The sequence below is a fragment of the Herpailurus yagouaroundi genome, unplaced genomic scaffold (genome assembly GCF_014898765.1).
Source record: "Herpailurus yagouaroundi ecotype Mexico unplaced genomic scaffold, PumYag 184, whole genome shotgun sequence".
In the NCBI taxonomy this organism is placed as follows: Eukaryota; Metazoa; Chordata; class Mammalia; order Carnivora; family Felidae; genus Herpailurus; species Herpailurus yagouaroundi.
The window spans coordinates 8,072,336-8,087,127 of record NW_024412415.1 but is presented as its reverse complement, the minus strand read 5'-3'; the positions used below and the strand labels follow the sequence as shown (position 1 = coordinate 8,087,127).

At 39.9% G+C, this 14,792-nt stretch overlaps 1 protein-coding gene across 1 annotated transcript in view; it reads left to right on the top strand.

The window, feature by feature from the left end:
* The window catches only part of EXD1 (exonuclease 3'-5' domain containing 1), a 37,999-nt gene that overhangs the window by 16,404 nt on the left and 6,803 nt on the right, over positions 1-14,792 (top strand). The window contains exons 6-10 of the mRNA XM_040492329.1: positions 1,740-1,798; positions 5,584-5,670; positions 9,204-9,308; positions 9,391-9,471; positions 14,284-14,427. Coding sequence (XP_040348263.1) covers positions 1,740-1,798; positions 5,584-5,670; positions 9,204-9,308; positions 9,391-9,471; positions 14,284-14,427 — 476 coding nt within the window. The remainder of the gene's footprint in view (positions 1-1,739; positions 1,799-5,583; positions 5,671-9,203; positions 9,309-9,390; positions 9,472-14,283; positions 14,428-14,792) is intronic.

Genomic DNA, 14,792 nt, shown 5'->3' with positions numbered 1-14,792 from the left:
GGCTCCCCTTCCCCATGAATTTTAGAATCAGGTTGCCAAAAAACCTTTGAAATTTTTACTGGGATTGCAATGAAATTAGTAGATCAGTTTGGGGAATATTGGCATCTTAACAAAATTGAGTATTCCAGTCGTTTAACCCAGTGTATCCATCCCTGAACTCTTTAATTTCTCAGCAGTGTTTTGTAGTTGTCAGTTATAAGTTCTACACATCTTTTGCTGTATTTATCCCTAAGTATTTCACATTTTATATTATTATAAATGGCATTTAAAAAAATTTCTACTTCCCACCGGATAGTATCGAGCAGAAGAGTAACATGATCAGACTTCTGTTTTGACAAAGTTATTCTGGATGCTATATAGATACTGAGAGAAGGACAAAAGTAAAAGCATGAATACCTGTTAGGCTATTGAAATAATTTTAAGACGAGTTGATACAGTAGCTTGGACCCTAGTGGTAGCAGTATCTTAAACAGTGGTGGAATTCTGGATGTATGTTGAGGCATAGCCAATACAGTGTACTGGCATGTTAGATGGGGATGTGAGAGAAAGAAGGGAATCAAGGGTGAGTTCAGGGATTTTGGTCTGAGTAGCCTGAAGCATGGAGAGTGATTTAACTGAGATGAGAACCATGCTGGTTGGAACAGGTTTGGAGAGATGATTAAGAGTTTTGGTCCACTGAAGTCTGAATGTAAGCCTAGAGATGAGGAGAAAGGTCTGACATGGAGATACAAATGCAAGAGTTAGCCCATAGATGATATTAAAAGCCTTGGGACTAGATGAGATCACCAGAAGAGTGAGTATGGATAGAGAAAAACAGGTGTGTGGACTGTCCTATGCCACTCCAAAGTTTTAGAGGTTGGAGATGAAGAGAAACTGTATGTTATGTTATACCTCTAAGTATTTAAATTGCATGATTTAAAAACGTAAGGACCCAGAGAAATCCAAAAGTATGGGCTATGGCCCATCTCCAGGACTGACTTGTTTTAAAGCATTATTTTTTTTTAAGTTTATTCATTTATTTTGAGAGAGAGAGAGCCTGCACAAGCAGGGGAGGGGCAGAGAGAGAGAATCCCAAACAGGCTCCACGTTCTCAGCACAGAGCCCAACAAAGGGCTTGAACCCACAAACTGTGAGATCATGACCTGAGCCAAAATCAAAAGTTGGTCGCTTAACCGACTGAGCCACCCAGGCACCCCTAAACTGTTACTTTTTTTTTATTATTATTATGAGCATCCTTTTAAAAAGGACATGTCTAGGTGAGTGTATGACTTAGGCTCAGGTCAGGATCTCGCAGTTCGTGAGTTTGAGCCCTGTATTGGGCTTTGTGCTGACAGCTCAGAGCCTGGAGCCTGCTTCGGATTCTGTGTCTCCCTTTCTCTTTGTTCCTCCCCCACTCCCACTCTGTCTCTCTCTCAAAAATAAATAAAGATTAAAAATAATGATTTTCAAAAAGGGCATGTCTTAAAATATTGAAGACATAAATCTATGAGGAGGGAAACATTACTGGATTTTCACAGGAGATGATTAAATAATCTAATTCATCAGATTGTCATTGGTGGGGCTTTTGTTTATTCTCTAGAGTGTTCACTGTGTAATGGGCTGATGCAGGTGATAATGAAATAACATTAGACCTTTGAGTTGCAATAGAGGAGGAATTTATGAGTATGGCTAAAATTAGTGGGAGGGCAATTCTATTGCCAGAGAAGACAAACATACCAATTACCATCATTCTCCAGCAGAAGAAGAGGAGGTGACATACACAGTCATTGATCAGTTCCAGCAGAAGTTTGGTGCTGCAGTAAGTATTGACCTTCCTGCTATTGTCTGAATGTAGGTATCATGTTTATGTCTGATAAATTTGTCTCTTATTAAAGGATCATTGATATTTTCCCTAATAATTCAACAAAATAGGGGTGCCTGGGTGGCTCAGTGGGTTGGGCGTCCGACTTCAGCTCAGGTCATGATCTCACAGTCTGTGAGTTTGAGCCCTGTGTTGGTCTCTGTGCTGACAGCTCAGAGCCTGGAGCCTGCTTCAGATTCTGTGTCTCCCTCTCTCTCTGACCCTCCCCCTGTCATGTTCTGTCTCTCTCTGTCTCAAAAATAAATAAGAAAAATTTTTAAAAAATAACAATTCAACAAAATATATGAGTGCCTGCTATATGCCAGGCCTCGTTCTGAGGTCTGGGGTAAATAATAATAAAGATACGGGCGCCTGGGTGGCTCAGTTGGTTAAGCGTCCTTCGGCTCAGGTCATGATCTCGCGGTCCGTGAGTTCGAGCCCTGCATCGGACTCTGTGCTGACCGCTCAGAGCCTGGAGCCTGTTTCAGATTCTGTGTCTCCCTCTCTCTCTGACCCTCCCCTGTTCATGCTCTGTCTCTCTCTGTCTCCAAAATAAATAAACGTTAAAAAAAATAAAAAAAAATAATAAAGACAAAGTTCCACCCCTAAGGGAGTTTACATTTTAATGCAAGAAAATAAACAATTGCATATTACCTGGTGAGAAGTGCTATGAAGAAAAATGAAGTGTGGTTTGAGGAGTAGAGTACAAGGAGTTCCTATTTTATATAGGGTGGACAGAGAAAACCTCTGTGAAGAGAGGACATTGGAACAGAGACCCCAAAGAAGGGAACTAGCTATTGGATATTTAGGTAAAGAACTTGAAAAAAGCATAATTATCAAGTGCAAAGACTCTGAGGATGAAGCACACTTAACTTGTGTGAAGGAACAAACAGCAGGGATGCAAGACCACAGTGAAGAAGGATAGGAAATGGAAGGGGTCAGGTGGAAGATCGGGCAGGGCATTTTGGACATTATAAGGATTTTGAGTTTGACTTGAGTAGGATAAAAAGCCATTGGCAGTTTTAGAGGTGAGTCAGATATTTTTTTTACTCCTATTTAAAAAAATTCATTCTAGATTCTCTTTTTAGGCATCTATAATCATATATTCAGACATGACAGTAACTATTCAGCCTAGCGTACAGTTCACAGATGGACTTCAGGGGAGTCATTAAGCTTTCTGTTTAGATGCAAGCTTATACTTGCGCATGGGTGCATTTTTTTAATTGGGAGAGCATCAGCTTTCCATGGATTCTTTTTTCTTTAACCACTTAAATGAGATGTAGTTCACATGCCCTAAAATTCACCAATTTAAAATGTATAGTTCACTGGATTTTAGCATATCTACGGACTTGTAAATATGTCACAAAGAATTTGAAAACATTTTCCTTTTTTTGAAGTTTTTTTGTTTTTGTTTTTAAAGTAATCTCTACACCCAATGTGGGGCTCAAACTCACAATCAAGAGTCACTCTACCAACTGAGCCAGGCCAGGCACCCGTAGACATTTTTGATACCCCCAAAAGAAACCCTACACTTGGTAGATGTCACTTCCATTCCTCCCCAGTCCCCAGCCCTCGGCAACTTTTCCGCCTCTATGGATTTGCCTATTTAGGACATTTTGTATAAATGGGGTCATACAATATGTAGTCATTCATGACCGGCTTCTTTTGCTTAGCATATTTTCATGGTTGATGTATTTTATAGCAATTATCAGTGTTTCACTTATTTCCATTGCCAAATAATACTCCTTTATATGGATATACCATATTTTATTTATCCTTTCACCGTTTGAGTTCTTCCTACTTTTTGGCTATTATGAATAATGCTGCTATGAACATTCATGTACAAGTTTTTGTTTGCACATATATTTTCATTTCTCTGGGATAGATACTTACGAGTGCAATTGCTGGATCATCTAGTAACTCTGTGTTTAACTTTTTGAGAGTCGACCATTGTTTTCCAAAGGTGCTATACCATTTCACATTGCCATCAGCAGGATATGGGGGTTCTAATTTCTCCACATTCTTACCAAAACTTGTTATCTGTCATTTTGATTGTAACCATCTTAGTGGTGTGAAGTGGTATCTCATTGTGGTTTTGACTTACATTTCCATGATGTATAATAATGTTGAACGTTTTTCATATGCTTACTGCATATTTATATGTCTTCTTTGGAGAAATGTCTATTCCCTTGCCCATTTTTTTTACATAGGCTTCACGCCCAACTTGGGGCTTAAACTCATGATCCTGAGATCAAAGAATCACATGCTTTACCAATTGAGCCAACCAAGTGCCCCTCCTTTGCCCATTTTTAAATTGACTTATAAGAATTCTTTTTTTTTTTTTTAATTTTTTTTTTCAACTTTTATTTATTTTTTTGGGGACAGAGAGAGACAGAGCATGAATGGGGGAGGGGCAGAGAGAGAGGGAGACACAGAATCGGAAACAGGCTCCAGGCTCTGAGCCATCAGCCCAGAGCCTGACGTGGGGCTCGAACTCACGGAGCGCGAGATCGTGACCTGGCTGAAGTCGGACGCTTAACCGACTGCGCCACCCAGGCGCCCCAAGAATTCTTTATATATCAACATATTCTTTGAAGGGTCAAATGATAATAACAAAAAATGAGGTAAGAACCTGGAAATTTGAAGAAGTTGTTGGAAATTCTTGTCAATAGGGAAATTCAGGTTTGTTTTCAAAGTTCTGCAGCCTTCTTGCTGTTGCCTGAGGATGGAACTAAAATTCAGTCCCTTTTTTTAATCATTGATGAAAGATACTCAATGCAGAACACTCTATGCTCTCTAGAGGAAGATATCATGCTAGTGAAAGTTACCATGTCCTTCTATTCTTGAGTAATTTGCCTGCCTGTAAAATGGGGAGAATCTTGTATCATATAGATATTTTCATAGATTATGGATTAAGGATTTTAGAAGTGTATAATGTTTTGAAATAGGATAAGATTATAGATAATTGAAGGACCAGCATGTGTTCTTGGAATACCGTGACATCAGTTTTGAGTCACTTAATGAATCTAAGACTTTAAGGGACCTATTGAGTTCTTGTTTCTCTCATTCTGAACAGTATATACTGTGAGACTCAGCCACTATGTCAGTTCCCTTCTGGTACAGTAAATTGCCTGTGTCAGGGCAGTGTTCTTTGCATGAGGAATCTGGTCATAAGGACAGAACTCTTTTGGGGGTTCCTGGGTGGCTGAGTCGTTAAGTATCCAACTCTTAATTTCAGCTCAGGTCACAATCTCATGGTTCGGGAGATTGAGTCCCACATCGGGCTCTGTGCTGTCAGCCCAGAGCCTGCTCAGGATTCTCTCTCTCCCTCTGTCTCTCTCTGCGCCTCCCCCTGTTCACTCACACACTCTCTCTTTCTCTCTCAAAATAAATAAATAAACATTTTAAAAAAGATAGAAATCTTTTGCTATAGTATCAGTGATAACAAAAGGTATCTGAGTTTTCAACTCTTAGCATCTAGAATATGATTTATTTTCCAGTTGTGTAACAATTTTGCAAAAAATAAAAAGAGGATTAGAAATGTTCAGTGTTGTGCGTGAGAGAGAGAGAGAGAGAGAGAGAGACAGAGAGAGAAGCAGACTTGTGTTTTGGGTAAGTCAAATTTTGTAAGTTTAGAAAACATTATCCCACTTTGTTAATTGCTAGCCATTTTACTTGTGCCATTCATGATGTCATACTTGGAACATTTATTCCCTAGAGATTTTCTTCCTTTTTCTCACCAGATGCTTCACATCAAGAAGCAGAGTGTCCTGAGTGTGGCAACAGAAGGTGCTAATGTGTGTCGTCATGGGAAGCTGTGTTGGCTTCAGGTAAAAGATACTTTAAACTTTTTATTTTGAAATAATTGTGGATTTACTGGCAAATTAATTTTAATTGTCTTCTTAATGTCACCTCAGTGTCACTGTCCTATAACTTGTTTGGAATGTCTTTTACTCTTCTAGTACTTTCTCTTTTCAAAAGGAAAGATGGGCACCTGGGTGGCTCAGTCAGTTGAGTGTCCAACTCTTGATTTCAACTCAGGTCATGATCCCAGGCTTGTGGGATTCAGCTCCAGGTTGGGCTCTGCACTTAGTGGAGCCCAATTGGGATTTCTTTCCCTTTGTCCCAACCCACCCACCGCTCATTCTCTGTCTCTAAAAATTAAAAAAATTTGAAAAAAAGGAAAGAGCTTCTGTCACTTTATAGGTTCACTTTTATAATCATCATTGCTGTGCTCATCAAGGCTCTGTTTGAGGTCTTCTTTCCCAGCTCTGTTCTCTCACCTTAGATCTATGAAGAATTTCAGAGGCGGCTGGCTGGCTTAGTGAAGTGTGCGACTCTTGATCTTGGGATTGTGAGTTCAAGCTCCACGTTGGGTGTAGAGATTACTTAAAATAAAATCTTTAACTTAATTAATTTTTTAAAGTAGTCTCTACACCTAATGTGGGGCTTGAACTTCCAGCTCCAAGATCAAGAGTCACATGCTCTACCAACTGAGCCAGCCAGGCGTCCCAAAAATAAAATCTTAAAAAAAACCCACAAAGACACGTGAAGAATTTTTATTTTACCTTCTGGTTGGTAGCATTCCACAGCAGTATTCTGCCACATCATTTTCATTTTCATGGACCTGGGAGATGTCAGGTAAGGATCCCAATTATGTCAAAAGATGTTTGTAGTGAGCCTTTAAAAGTTATAGGATGGGCTTTGGATCAACCTCGGCAGCATCAGTTTTTAAGGGGGGGCAAGAAAACAGGCTGAATATTCTTTGAGTCAGGAACTACCTCTACCTATTGAGATTATCAATTTTATTATTATTGGCTATCTGCCCACTTCTCAGGGTTACACTGAAGTATGTATCCTAAATAATTCAATTCAAAATATGAAAAAAATTATGTGAGAACCTAGTCTCTTGGCATCATTTTATGGTGAAAAATCAGAAACCACTTTAGTTGACAATAGGAGACATTACTGTAGATTTGATAGATCTTACACAGCTGCCAAAAATTGATGATGAGTACAATGTAGAAAAATGTTTGAAAAGTTATGAGTGGAAAACAGCAGGATATAGAACTGAAGGCATATTCTCAGAACCATATACATTGTTTGCATATGAAAAATGGAAAGGAGCAATGTGTGGCATGTATTGGTTCACCGAAGAAATGTCTAAGCTATCCATGCTCCTAGTTCTGTTCTAGTTGATATATGTGCAGTGGTGAATCTGTTCTCTCACAGAGTTTATAGTCTAGCAGAGAATTACTCTCCAAACTTTTCTAATGTGCCTATTCAGTTCGTATAGTTAAGGAAGTAGAGAAAACACAGGGAGTGTCTGTTTTAAGTGTCATATTCTAGCAGACAACATGAAAGATCTGAGAATGGGTGCCAGGTAGGCCTGGAAATTGTAGCTATATCAACAGCTCCTAAAATGACAAAGATGGCATTAGACTGCCGTGTCGCTGGCTCTCTAGACCTTATTTGATCTCTCTTTGCCTTCATTCTCTGACTTAGTAGACTATCCAGCAATATAGTACTGCCTTTGTGACCTTTATGATCAGAAACAATCTGAAATTCTTATAATTGTATAAAATTGATCTAAAAAGCCACGTTTCACATCCTACCATTAGTGGCACTTTATTTGTTGCCTTTTTTTTTTTTTTTTAATTTTTTTTTCAACGTTTATTTATTTTTGGGACAGAGAGAGACAGAGCATGAACGGGGGAGGGGCAGAGAGAGAGGGAGACACAGAATCGGAAACAGGCTCCAGGCTCTGAGCCATCAGCCCAGAGCCCGACGCGGGGCTCGAACTCACGGACCGCGAGATCGTGACCTGGCCGAAGTCGGACGCTTAACCGACTGAGCCACCCAGGCGCCCCTATTTGTTGCCTTTTTAAAACTGCTAAAGGGCAGAGATCTTGTCTTATGAGTAGTATTTTTTTCATCTTTATTTATTTGAGAGAAAGTATGTGCGTATGTGCTTGGGTTGGGGGGTGGGCAGAAAGATAGGGAGAGAGAGAATCCCAAGCAGGCTCCTCACTGAGCTTGGAGCCTGATGTGGGCCTTGACCTCACGACTGCAAGATCACCACCTGAGCCGATACAAGAGTTGGAGGCTCAACCAACTGAGCCACCCACATGCCCTTTTTATGAGTAATTTTATGCAACACCTAACACAACCATGCATATTATGAGACTCAGAGAAATAGCATTTTTTGTTATTAACAATGAAATGCTGTTCCTTCCCTTTCAACCTATAATCCTTGGATTGCTAAAATGCCATGCGTGAAAGGTAAAACATTAAGTTTGAGACTGTAAAAAGCAAAAGGCTAAATCCACTAGCTTGTGTCTCTTTCTGTTCTTTTGAAAAATCAGTGATAGTTTTTCTTAGATTAATTTAAACTTCTTTTTCCTAAGAATCACTGAGTGCCTATTGTTTACTTTATTTATTTATTTTTTTTAAATTAAGAACTCATTAATTTTTTTAAATTTTTTATTTTTTTTATTTTTTTTTTATTTATTTTTTTTATTTATATATGAAATTTATTGTCAAATTGGTTTCTATTGTTTACTTTAAAAGTGACAATCTGAGAGGGGCATCTGGGTGACTCAGTTAAGCGTCTGACCTTGGCTCAGATCATGATCTCATGGTTTATGAGTTCGAGTCCCACATCTGGCTCTGCACTGACAGCTCAGAGCCTGGAGCCTGCTTTGGATTCTGTGTCTACCTCTATCTCTGCCCTGCCCCGCCCCTGTTTGAGCTCTGTGTCTCTCACTCTCTCAAAAATAAATAAACAAAACAAAACAAAAAAAAAGCGAGGATGTGAGGAGTGCCTGGGGGCTCAGTCAGTTGAGTATCCGATGCTTTTTTTTTTTAATTTTTTTAAATGTTTATTCATTTTTGAGAGAGAGAGAGACAGAGTGTGAGCAGGGGAGGGGCAGAGAGAGAGAGGGAGACACAGAATCTGAAGCAGGCTCCAGGCTCTGAGCTGTCAGCACAGAGCCTCATGTGGGGCTCGAACCCACAAACCCTGAGATCATGACCTGAGCCAAAGTCAGATAGTCAACTGACTGAGCCCCCAGGCACCCCAGCATCTGATTCATGATTTTGGCTGGGGTCATAATCTCGTGGTTCATGGGTTTGAGCCCTGTGTTGGGCTCTGCACTGACAGTGAGGAGCCTGCTTGGGATTCTCTCTCTCCCTCTCTCTCTCTGCCCTCTCCCCAGAGACTGTCTCTCTCAAAATAAATAAATAAAACTTAAAAAAAATAAAAGTGAGGATGTGAAATATTTTATCACATGTCTTTCTTGATCCTCAGATCCCCTTCCCTAGTTCTTTTTTATCCTTTGTATGTCTGGATGGTCTTTTGTAGGTAGCCACAAATAGCCGAGTTTACTTATTTGACATTTTCCTTCTGGGAAGTCGTGCTTTCAACAATGGACTTCAGATGGTATTAGAAGACAAGAGAATTTTGAAGGTGAGTGTGTAAGCTGATTCCTCAGCTATTAAGATTAGCAACCAGGTTCTAATTACTCTGTCTTTGTCTTCTGATTCCTTAGGTTATCCATGATTGTCGTTGGCTTTCTGATTGCCTCTCTCATCAGTATGGAATTTTGCTGAATAATGTCTTTGACACACAGGTACATGCGGGGAAACCATAGATTCAGTCCAGCATATATAGCTTTTATAGGAAATAGGGCTTATCTGATGAGTGATTGAATTTTTGTGTGTGCCTCATTCTTGTTCACTTGTCATTTGGTGAACTGTGAAAGCACTACAGAAAAGTTACTTAAAATTATTTAGGATTTTTCCCCCTCATTTTGCTCCAGAATTTGTCAAATAAGAAGCAAACTCTGGGGCACCTGGATGGCCCAGTTGGTAGAGCATGTAACTCTTGATCTCAGAGTCATGAATTTGAGTCCCACGCTGGGTGTAGAGATTACTTAAAAAATAATAATAATAAAATCTCAAAATTAAAAAAAAAGAAGCAAGCTCAATATTCTACAGCATTCAAAAACTCAAAGGATTTGGAGGTCATTCAGAAGTCTGACATGAATCACTTAATGTGAGGTGAATAATCACATCTGTGCCTTTAGCACATATGTATCAGTTAGGATTGATGGCTAGTCAGCATGTAGCTCAGAGAAGCAGGTTGTCTTAGATATGCCCCCAAAGCCTATTCTAGGCCAAAATAGCCTGAATATATGTGGTTTTTCTCTGCTCTAAAGAACTCTAGAGAAATAAGAAATCCTTAGTTTATACTAACTAGCTCTTAGAGCTCATGCGTGTTTCTGGTTTGGCTGTGAGAATAGTAAAACCACTAGTTTTCATTATGTTTTCTTTAGGTTCTTCTAGTCTTCTAGGTTTATGCCAGTTAAAGGGACATGTTGAATACATAAGCCTAGTGCCTTTGGAGAGGTTTAAAATAATGAGTTAGCCAGTTATCTTTTTTTTAATGTTTACTTATTTTTGAGAGAGAGAGAGAGAGAGAGAGAGCACGTGCACATAAGTGGGGGAAGGGCAGAAAGAGAAGGAGGCAGAGGATTCAAAGCCAGCTCTGCACTGACAGCATTGAACCTGATGTGGGGCTCAAACTTAGGAACCGAAATGTGAGATCATGACCCGAGCTGAAGTAGACACTCAACTGACTGAGTCACACAGTCATCCCTCATTTTATTATTATTATTATTATTATTATTATTACTACTATATTTTAAATTTTTTTTTCAACGTTTATTTATTTTTGGGACAGAGAGAGACAGAGCATGAACGGGGGAGGGGCAGAGAGAGAGGGAGACACAGAATCGGAAACAGGCTCCACGCTCTGAGCCATCAGCCCAGAGCCTGACGCGGGGCTCGAACTCACGGACCGCAAGATCGTGACCTGGCTGAAGTCGGACGCTTAACCGACTGCGCCACCCAGGCGCCCCTATTTTAAATAATCTCTATGCCCCAGCCAATTTAAAGAAAAATTTTTTTATTTTTTCAATATATGAAATTTATTGTCAAATTGATTTCCATACAGCACCCAGTGCTCATCCCAAAAGGTGCCCTCCTCAATACCCATCACCCTCCCCTCCCTCCCACCCCCCCCCATCAACCCTCAGTTTGTTCTCAGTTTTTAAGAGTCTCTTATGCTTTGGCTCTCTCCCACTCTCACCTCTTTTTTTTTTTTTCTTAAAGAAATTTTTAAGTTTATTCACTCAGAGAGAGAGAGAGAGCATGCACACGTGTGCGTGTAAGTGGGGGAGGGGCAGAGAGAAAGAGGGAGAGAGAGTCAATCCCAAGCAGGCTCTGCATGGTCAGTGCAAAGCCCAATATGCGGCTGGAACTCAGAACTGGGAGGTCATGACCTGAGCTGAAGTCAGACGCTTAAATGACAGCCACCCAGGCACCCATATTTTCTTAATTTTTAAAAAATTTTTGGGGTTTCCGGGTGGCTCAATCAGTTAAGCATCTGAGTTCGGCTCAGGTCATGATCTCACAGTCCGTGAGTTTGAGCCCCGCATCAGGCTCTGTGCTGACAGCTCAGAGCCTGGAGCCTGCTTTGGATTCTGTGTCTCCCTCTCTCTCTGCCCCTCCCCTGCTCATGCTCTGTCTCTCAAAAATAAACATTAAAAAAAATTTTTTTTAATAAAAAATAAAAATGTTTAAATTAAAAAGTGTTTATTTTAGTGAGAGAGAGTGCAGGCAAGTGGGGGAGAAGGGCAGAGGGAAAGAGAGAGAGAGAGAGAGAGAGAGGGAGAGAGAATCTCAAGCAGGCTCCATGCTCATCAGAGAGCCCAACATGGGACTTAATGTCATGACCATGAGATCATGACCTGAGCCCAAATCAAGAGTCAGATGCTTAACCAACTGAGCCACCCAGGTGTCCCCTAGCCAATTATTTTTGGCAGATACTCCTAAAAGTTCAATTTTATGTTGTTAAATGTAGTTCATGTTTGCTCTTTATATATCTGCTCATGATGAACTTTATACCATTTCTCTTGTTTACATGTTCCTTGGACCTTCTTTCAGGATCTTTCACTATATGGAGATTATGTCTGGCTTCCTCCAAAATGTAAGAGAGAAGGGTGCCTAGGTGACTCAGTCAGTTAAACGTCCAACTTTGACACAGGTCACTATCTCCTGGTTTGTGAGTTTGAGTCCCGCATCAGGCTCTCTGCTCTCAGCCCACTTTGGATCCTCTGTCTCCTTGTCTCTCTGTCCCTCCTTCCCACTTTCTCTCTTTCAAAAATAAATATGTATATAAAAAAAAAAAAGATTCTCTGCCTCTGCCCCTCGCCTGCTTGTGTGCACACGTGCATGCGTGTGTGTGTGTGTGTGTGTGTGTGCTCTCTTTCAAAAAAATTTAAGTAGCGCCTGAGTGGCTCAGTCAGTTGGGCATCTGACTCTTGATTTTGGCTCAGGTCATGATTTCATGGTTTGTGGGTTTGAGCCCCTCATTGGACTCTGTGTTGGCAGCGTGGAGTCTGTTTGGGATTCTCTCTCTCTCTCTCTCTCTCTCTCTCTCTCTCTTGCCCCTCTCCTGCTTGCTCCCTCTCTCTCTGTGTCTCATAAATAAATAAATAAACATTTAAAAAATTAAAAAATAAAAACTTCTTTAAAAAAAATAAAATGTGGCAGGGACACCTGGGTGGCTCAGTCGGTTAAGCATCTGACTTTGGCTCAGGTCATGATCTCACGGTTTGTGAGTTTGAGCCCCACATCGGGCTCTGTGCTGACAGCTCAAAGCCTAGAGCCTGCTTCAGATTCTGTGTCTCCCTCTCTCTGCCCCTCCCCTGTTCATGCTCTGTCTCTCTTTCTCTTCCAAAAATAAATAAACATAAATAAATAAATAAATACATACATACATACATACATACATACATACATACATACATACATAAATAAATACATAAAAATGGGGGTGCCTCGGCGGCTCAATCAGTTAAGAGTACGATTCTTGGTTTTGGCTCAGGTTATGATCTCACGGTTCATGAATTCAAGCCCTGCATCTGGCTCTACACTGATAGCGAGGGGCCTGCTTGGGATTCTCTGTTTGCCTCTCTCTCTGCCCCTCACCCACTCATTCTCCATCCCTCTCTCAAATAAATAAACTTTGAATTAAATTAAAATTTGTTAATGTAAGAGAATTTCTCATTGTTCTCCTGAGGCCATTAGGTTTTTTTTTTTTTTATGTTTATTTTTGAGAGAGAGAGAGAGAGAGAGAGAGAGCGAGCGCACAAGTGCAAGAGGGCAGAGAGAGAGATGAAGACACAGAATCCGAAGCAGGCTCCAGGCTCTGAGCTGTCAGCATGTTAGGCTTCTTGATTAGACCCCATATGGAGACGTTGGCATATCTTTCCATATTTTCTTTTCACATTTCCATAGTACAGGAAGCTAGAATTCAGAATTTTTCCAATTTTTTCCCTTTAACACAATGTATTGATTTCCTATTGCTTTTGTAACAAATCACCACAAATTTAGCAGCTTAAAGCAAAATAAATTTACTCTTTTACAGTTCTGGAGGTCAGCAGTCTGAAATCATTTTCACTGAACTAATGTCAAGATGTCAGCAGGGTTGGTTTCTTTTGGAGGCTCTGAGGGGAGTCTCTTTCTTTGCCTTTTCAGGTGTTACCTGTATTCTTTGGCTTGTGGCTCCTGCCATCTTCAGAGTGTACCACTGCAACTTCTGCTTCTATCACCCGATCGCCTTCTCCCGTGACTATAATCAAATCTCTCTGCACTTCCCTCTTATTGTTACATTTAGGGCCCACCCATAAAATTCAAGAGAATCTCCCTACCTCAATATCCTTACCTTAATCACTCCTACAAAGTCATTTTGCCGTGTAAGATAACACTGACAGATTCCAGGGGTTAGGATATGGATGTCTCTGGGGGCCATTATTTAGCCTGCCACACACAGATTAAATAATATGTCCAATTCTTAATTTTTTAAAAGATTTTACTATTTTTAAGTTATTTTTACACCCAGCATGGGGTTTCAATTCACAACCTTGAGATCAAGAGTCCTCGAATGCTCTGCCAACTATGCCAATCAGGTGCCCTTCCATTTCTTAATTTTATTCGCTTTCCTTACCAACACTTTCCCAGAGTTGCTGATAAGTAATACAAACACTTACTGAAATTTATTTTCCTTTCTCCATTGTCTAATGGCACCAAAGAGTAATAGATAACTGTAAGGCAGGCAAATAAAAGGAGTAGAAGACAAAGTAGACAAGGATGCATTAAAGTTGGGTGATCCTTTTCCTTTTTTTTTCCTCCTAATTTTTTAGAATAAGTTGACTGAACATCTTTTCTGTTGGCATTATCTATCATGTGGGTCTTTGGGGAAAATGGTATTTAATGACATTTTTCTAAATATATTTCTATTTATGCCATGAGATAGGTCTCTATAAATATTCTATATTGTACAGACAAGTCTTTTTTTTTTTTTTTTAATGCCACAGGTAGCAGATGTCCTTCAGTTTTCCATGGAAACAGGTGGCTTTCTTCCAAATTGCATCAGTTCTTTACAGGAGAGTTTAATCAGACACCTTAAAGTAGCCCCTAAATATCTCTCCTTTCTGGAAGAGAGACAAAAATTGATTCAGGTGGGTATTAAAGAATGTCCCACATGACATTAATTTTTTCAAGTGTTTTGTGAGCAGGATTATCATCATATTATATAGACAACTGACAGTTGTTATGTAAGCATATGAGCATTGCCAAAATCTTAATTGTTTCAAATGGAAATAGTTTGTGATCTCAAGTGAATAAAAGCCAGGATTCAGATTTGTACTCTGAAATAAATTTGCAATTCTCCAGGGGAAGAGAATTCCCATATTGTTGGGAATATGGATTAAGGTGATGGAAGAAAAATCATCCCAATTATTTCTCCAAAAGTAAGGTAAATTTTCCTTAGTTCCTAATAGCTCTGCCTACAAACTTAGGTCATGACTATATTGGCCTCAGTTTT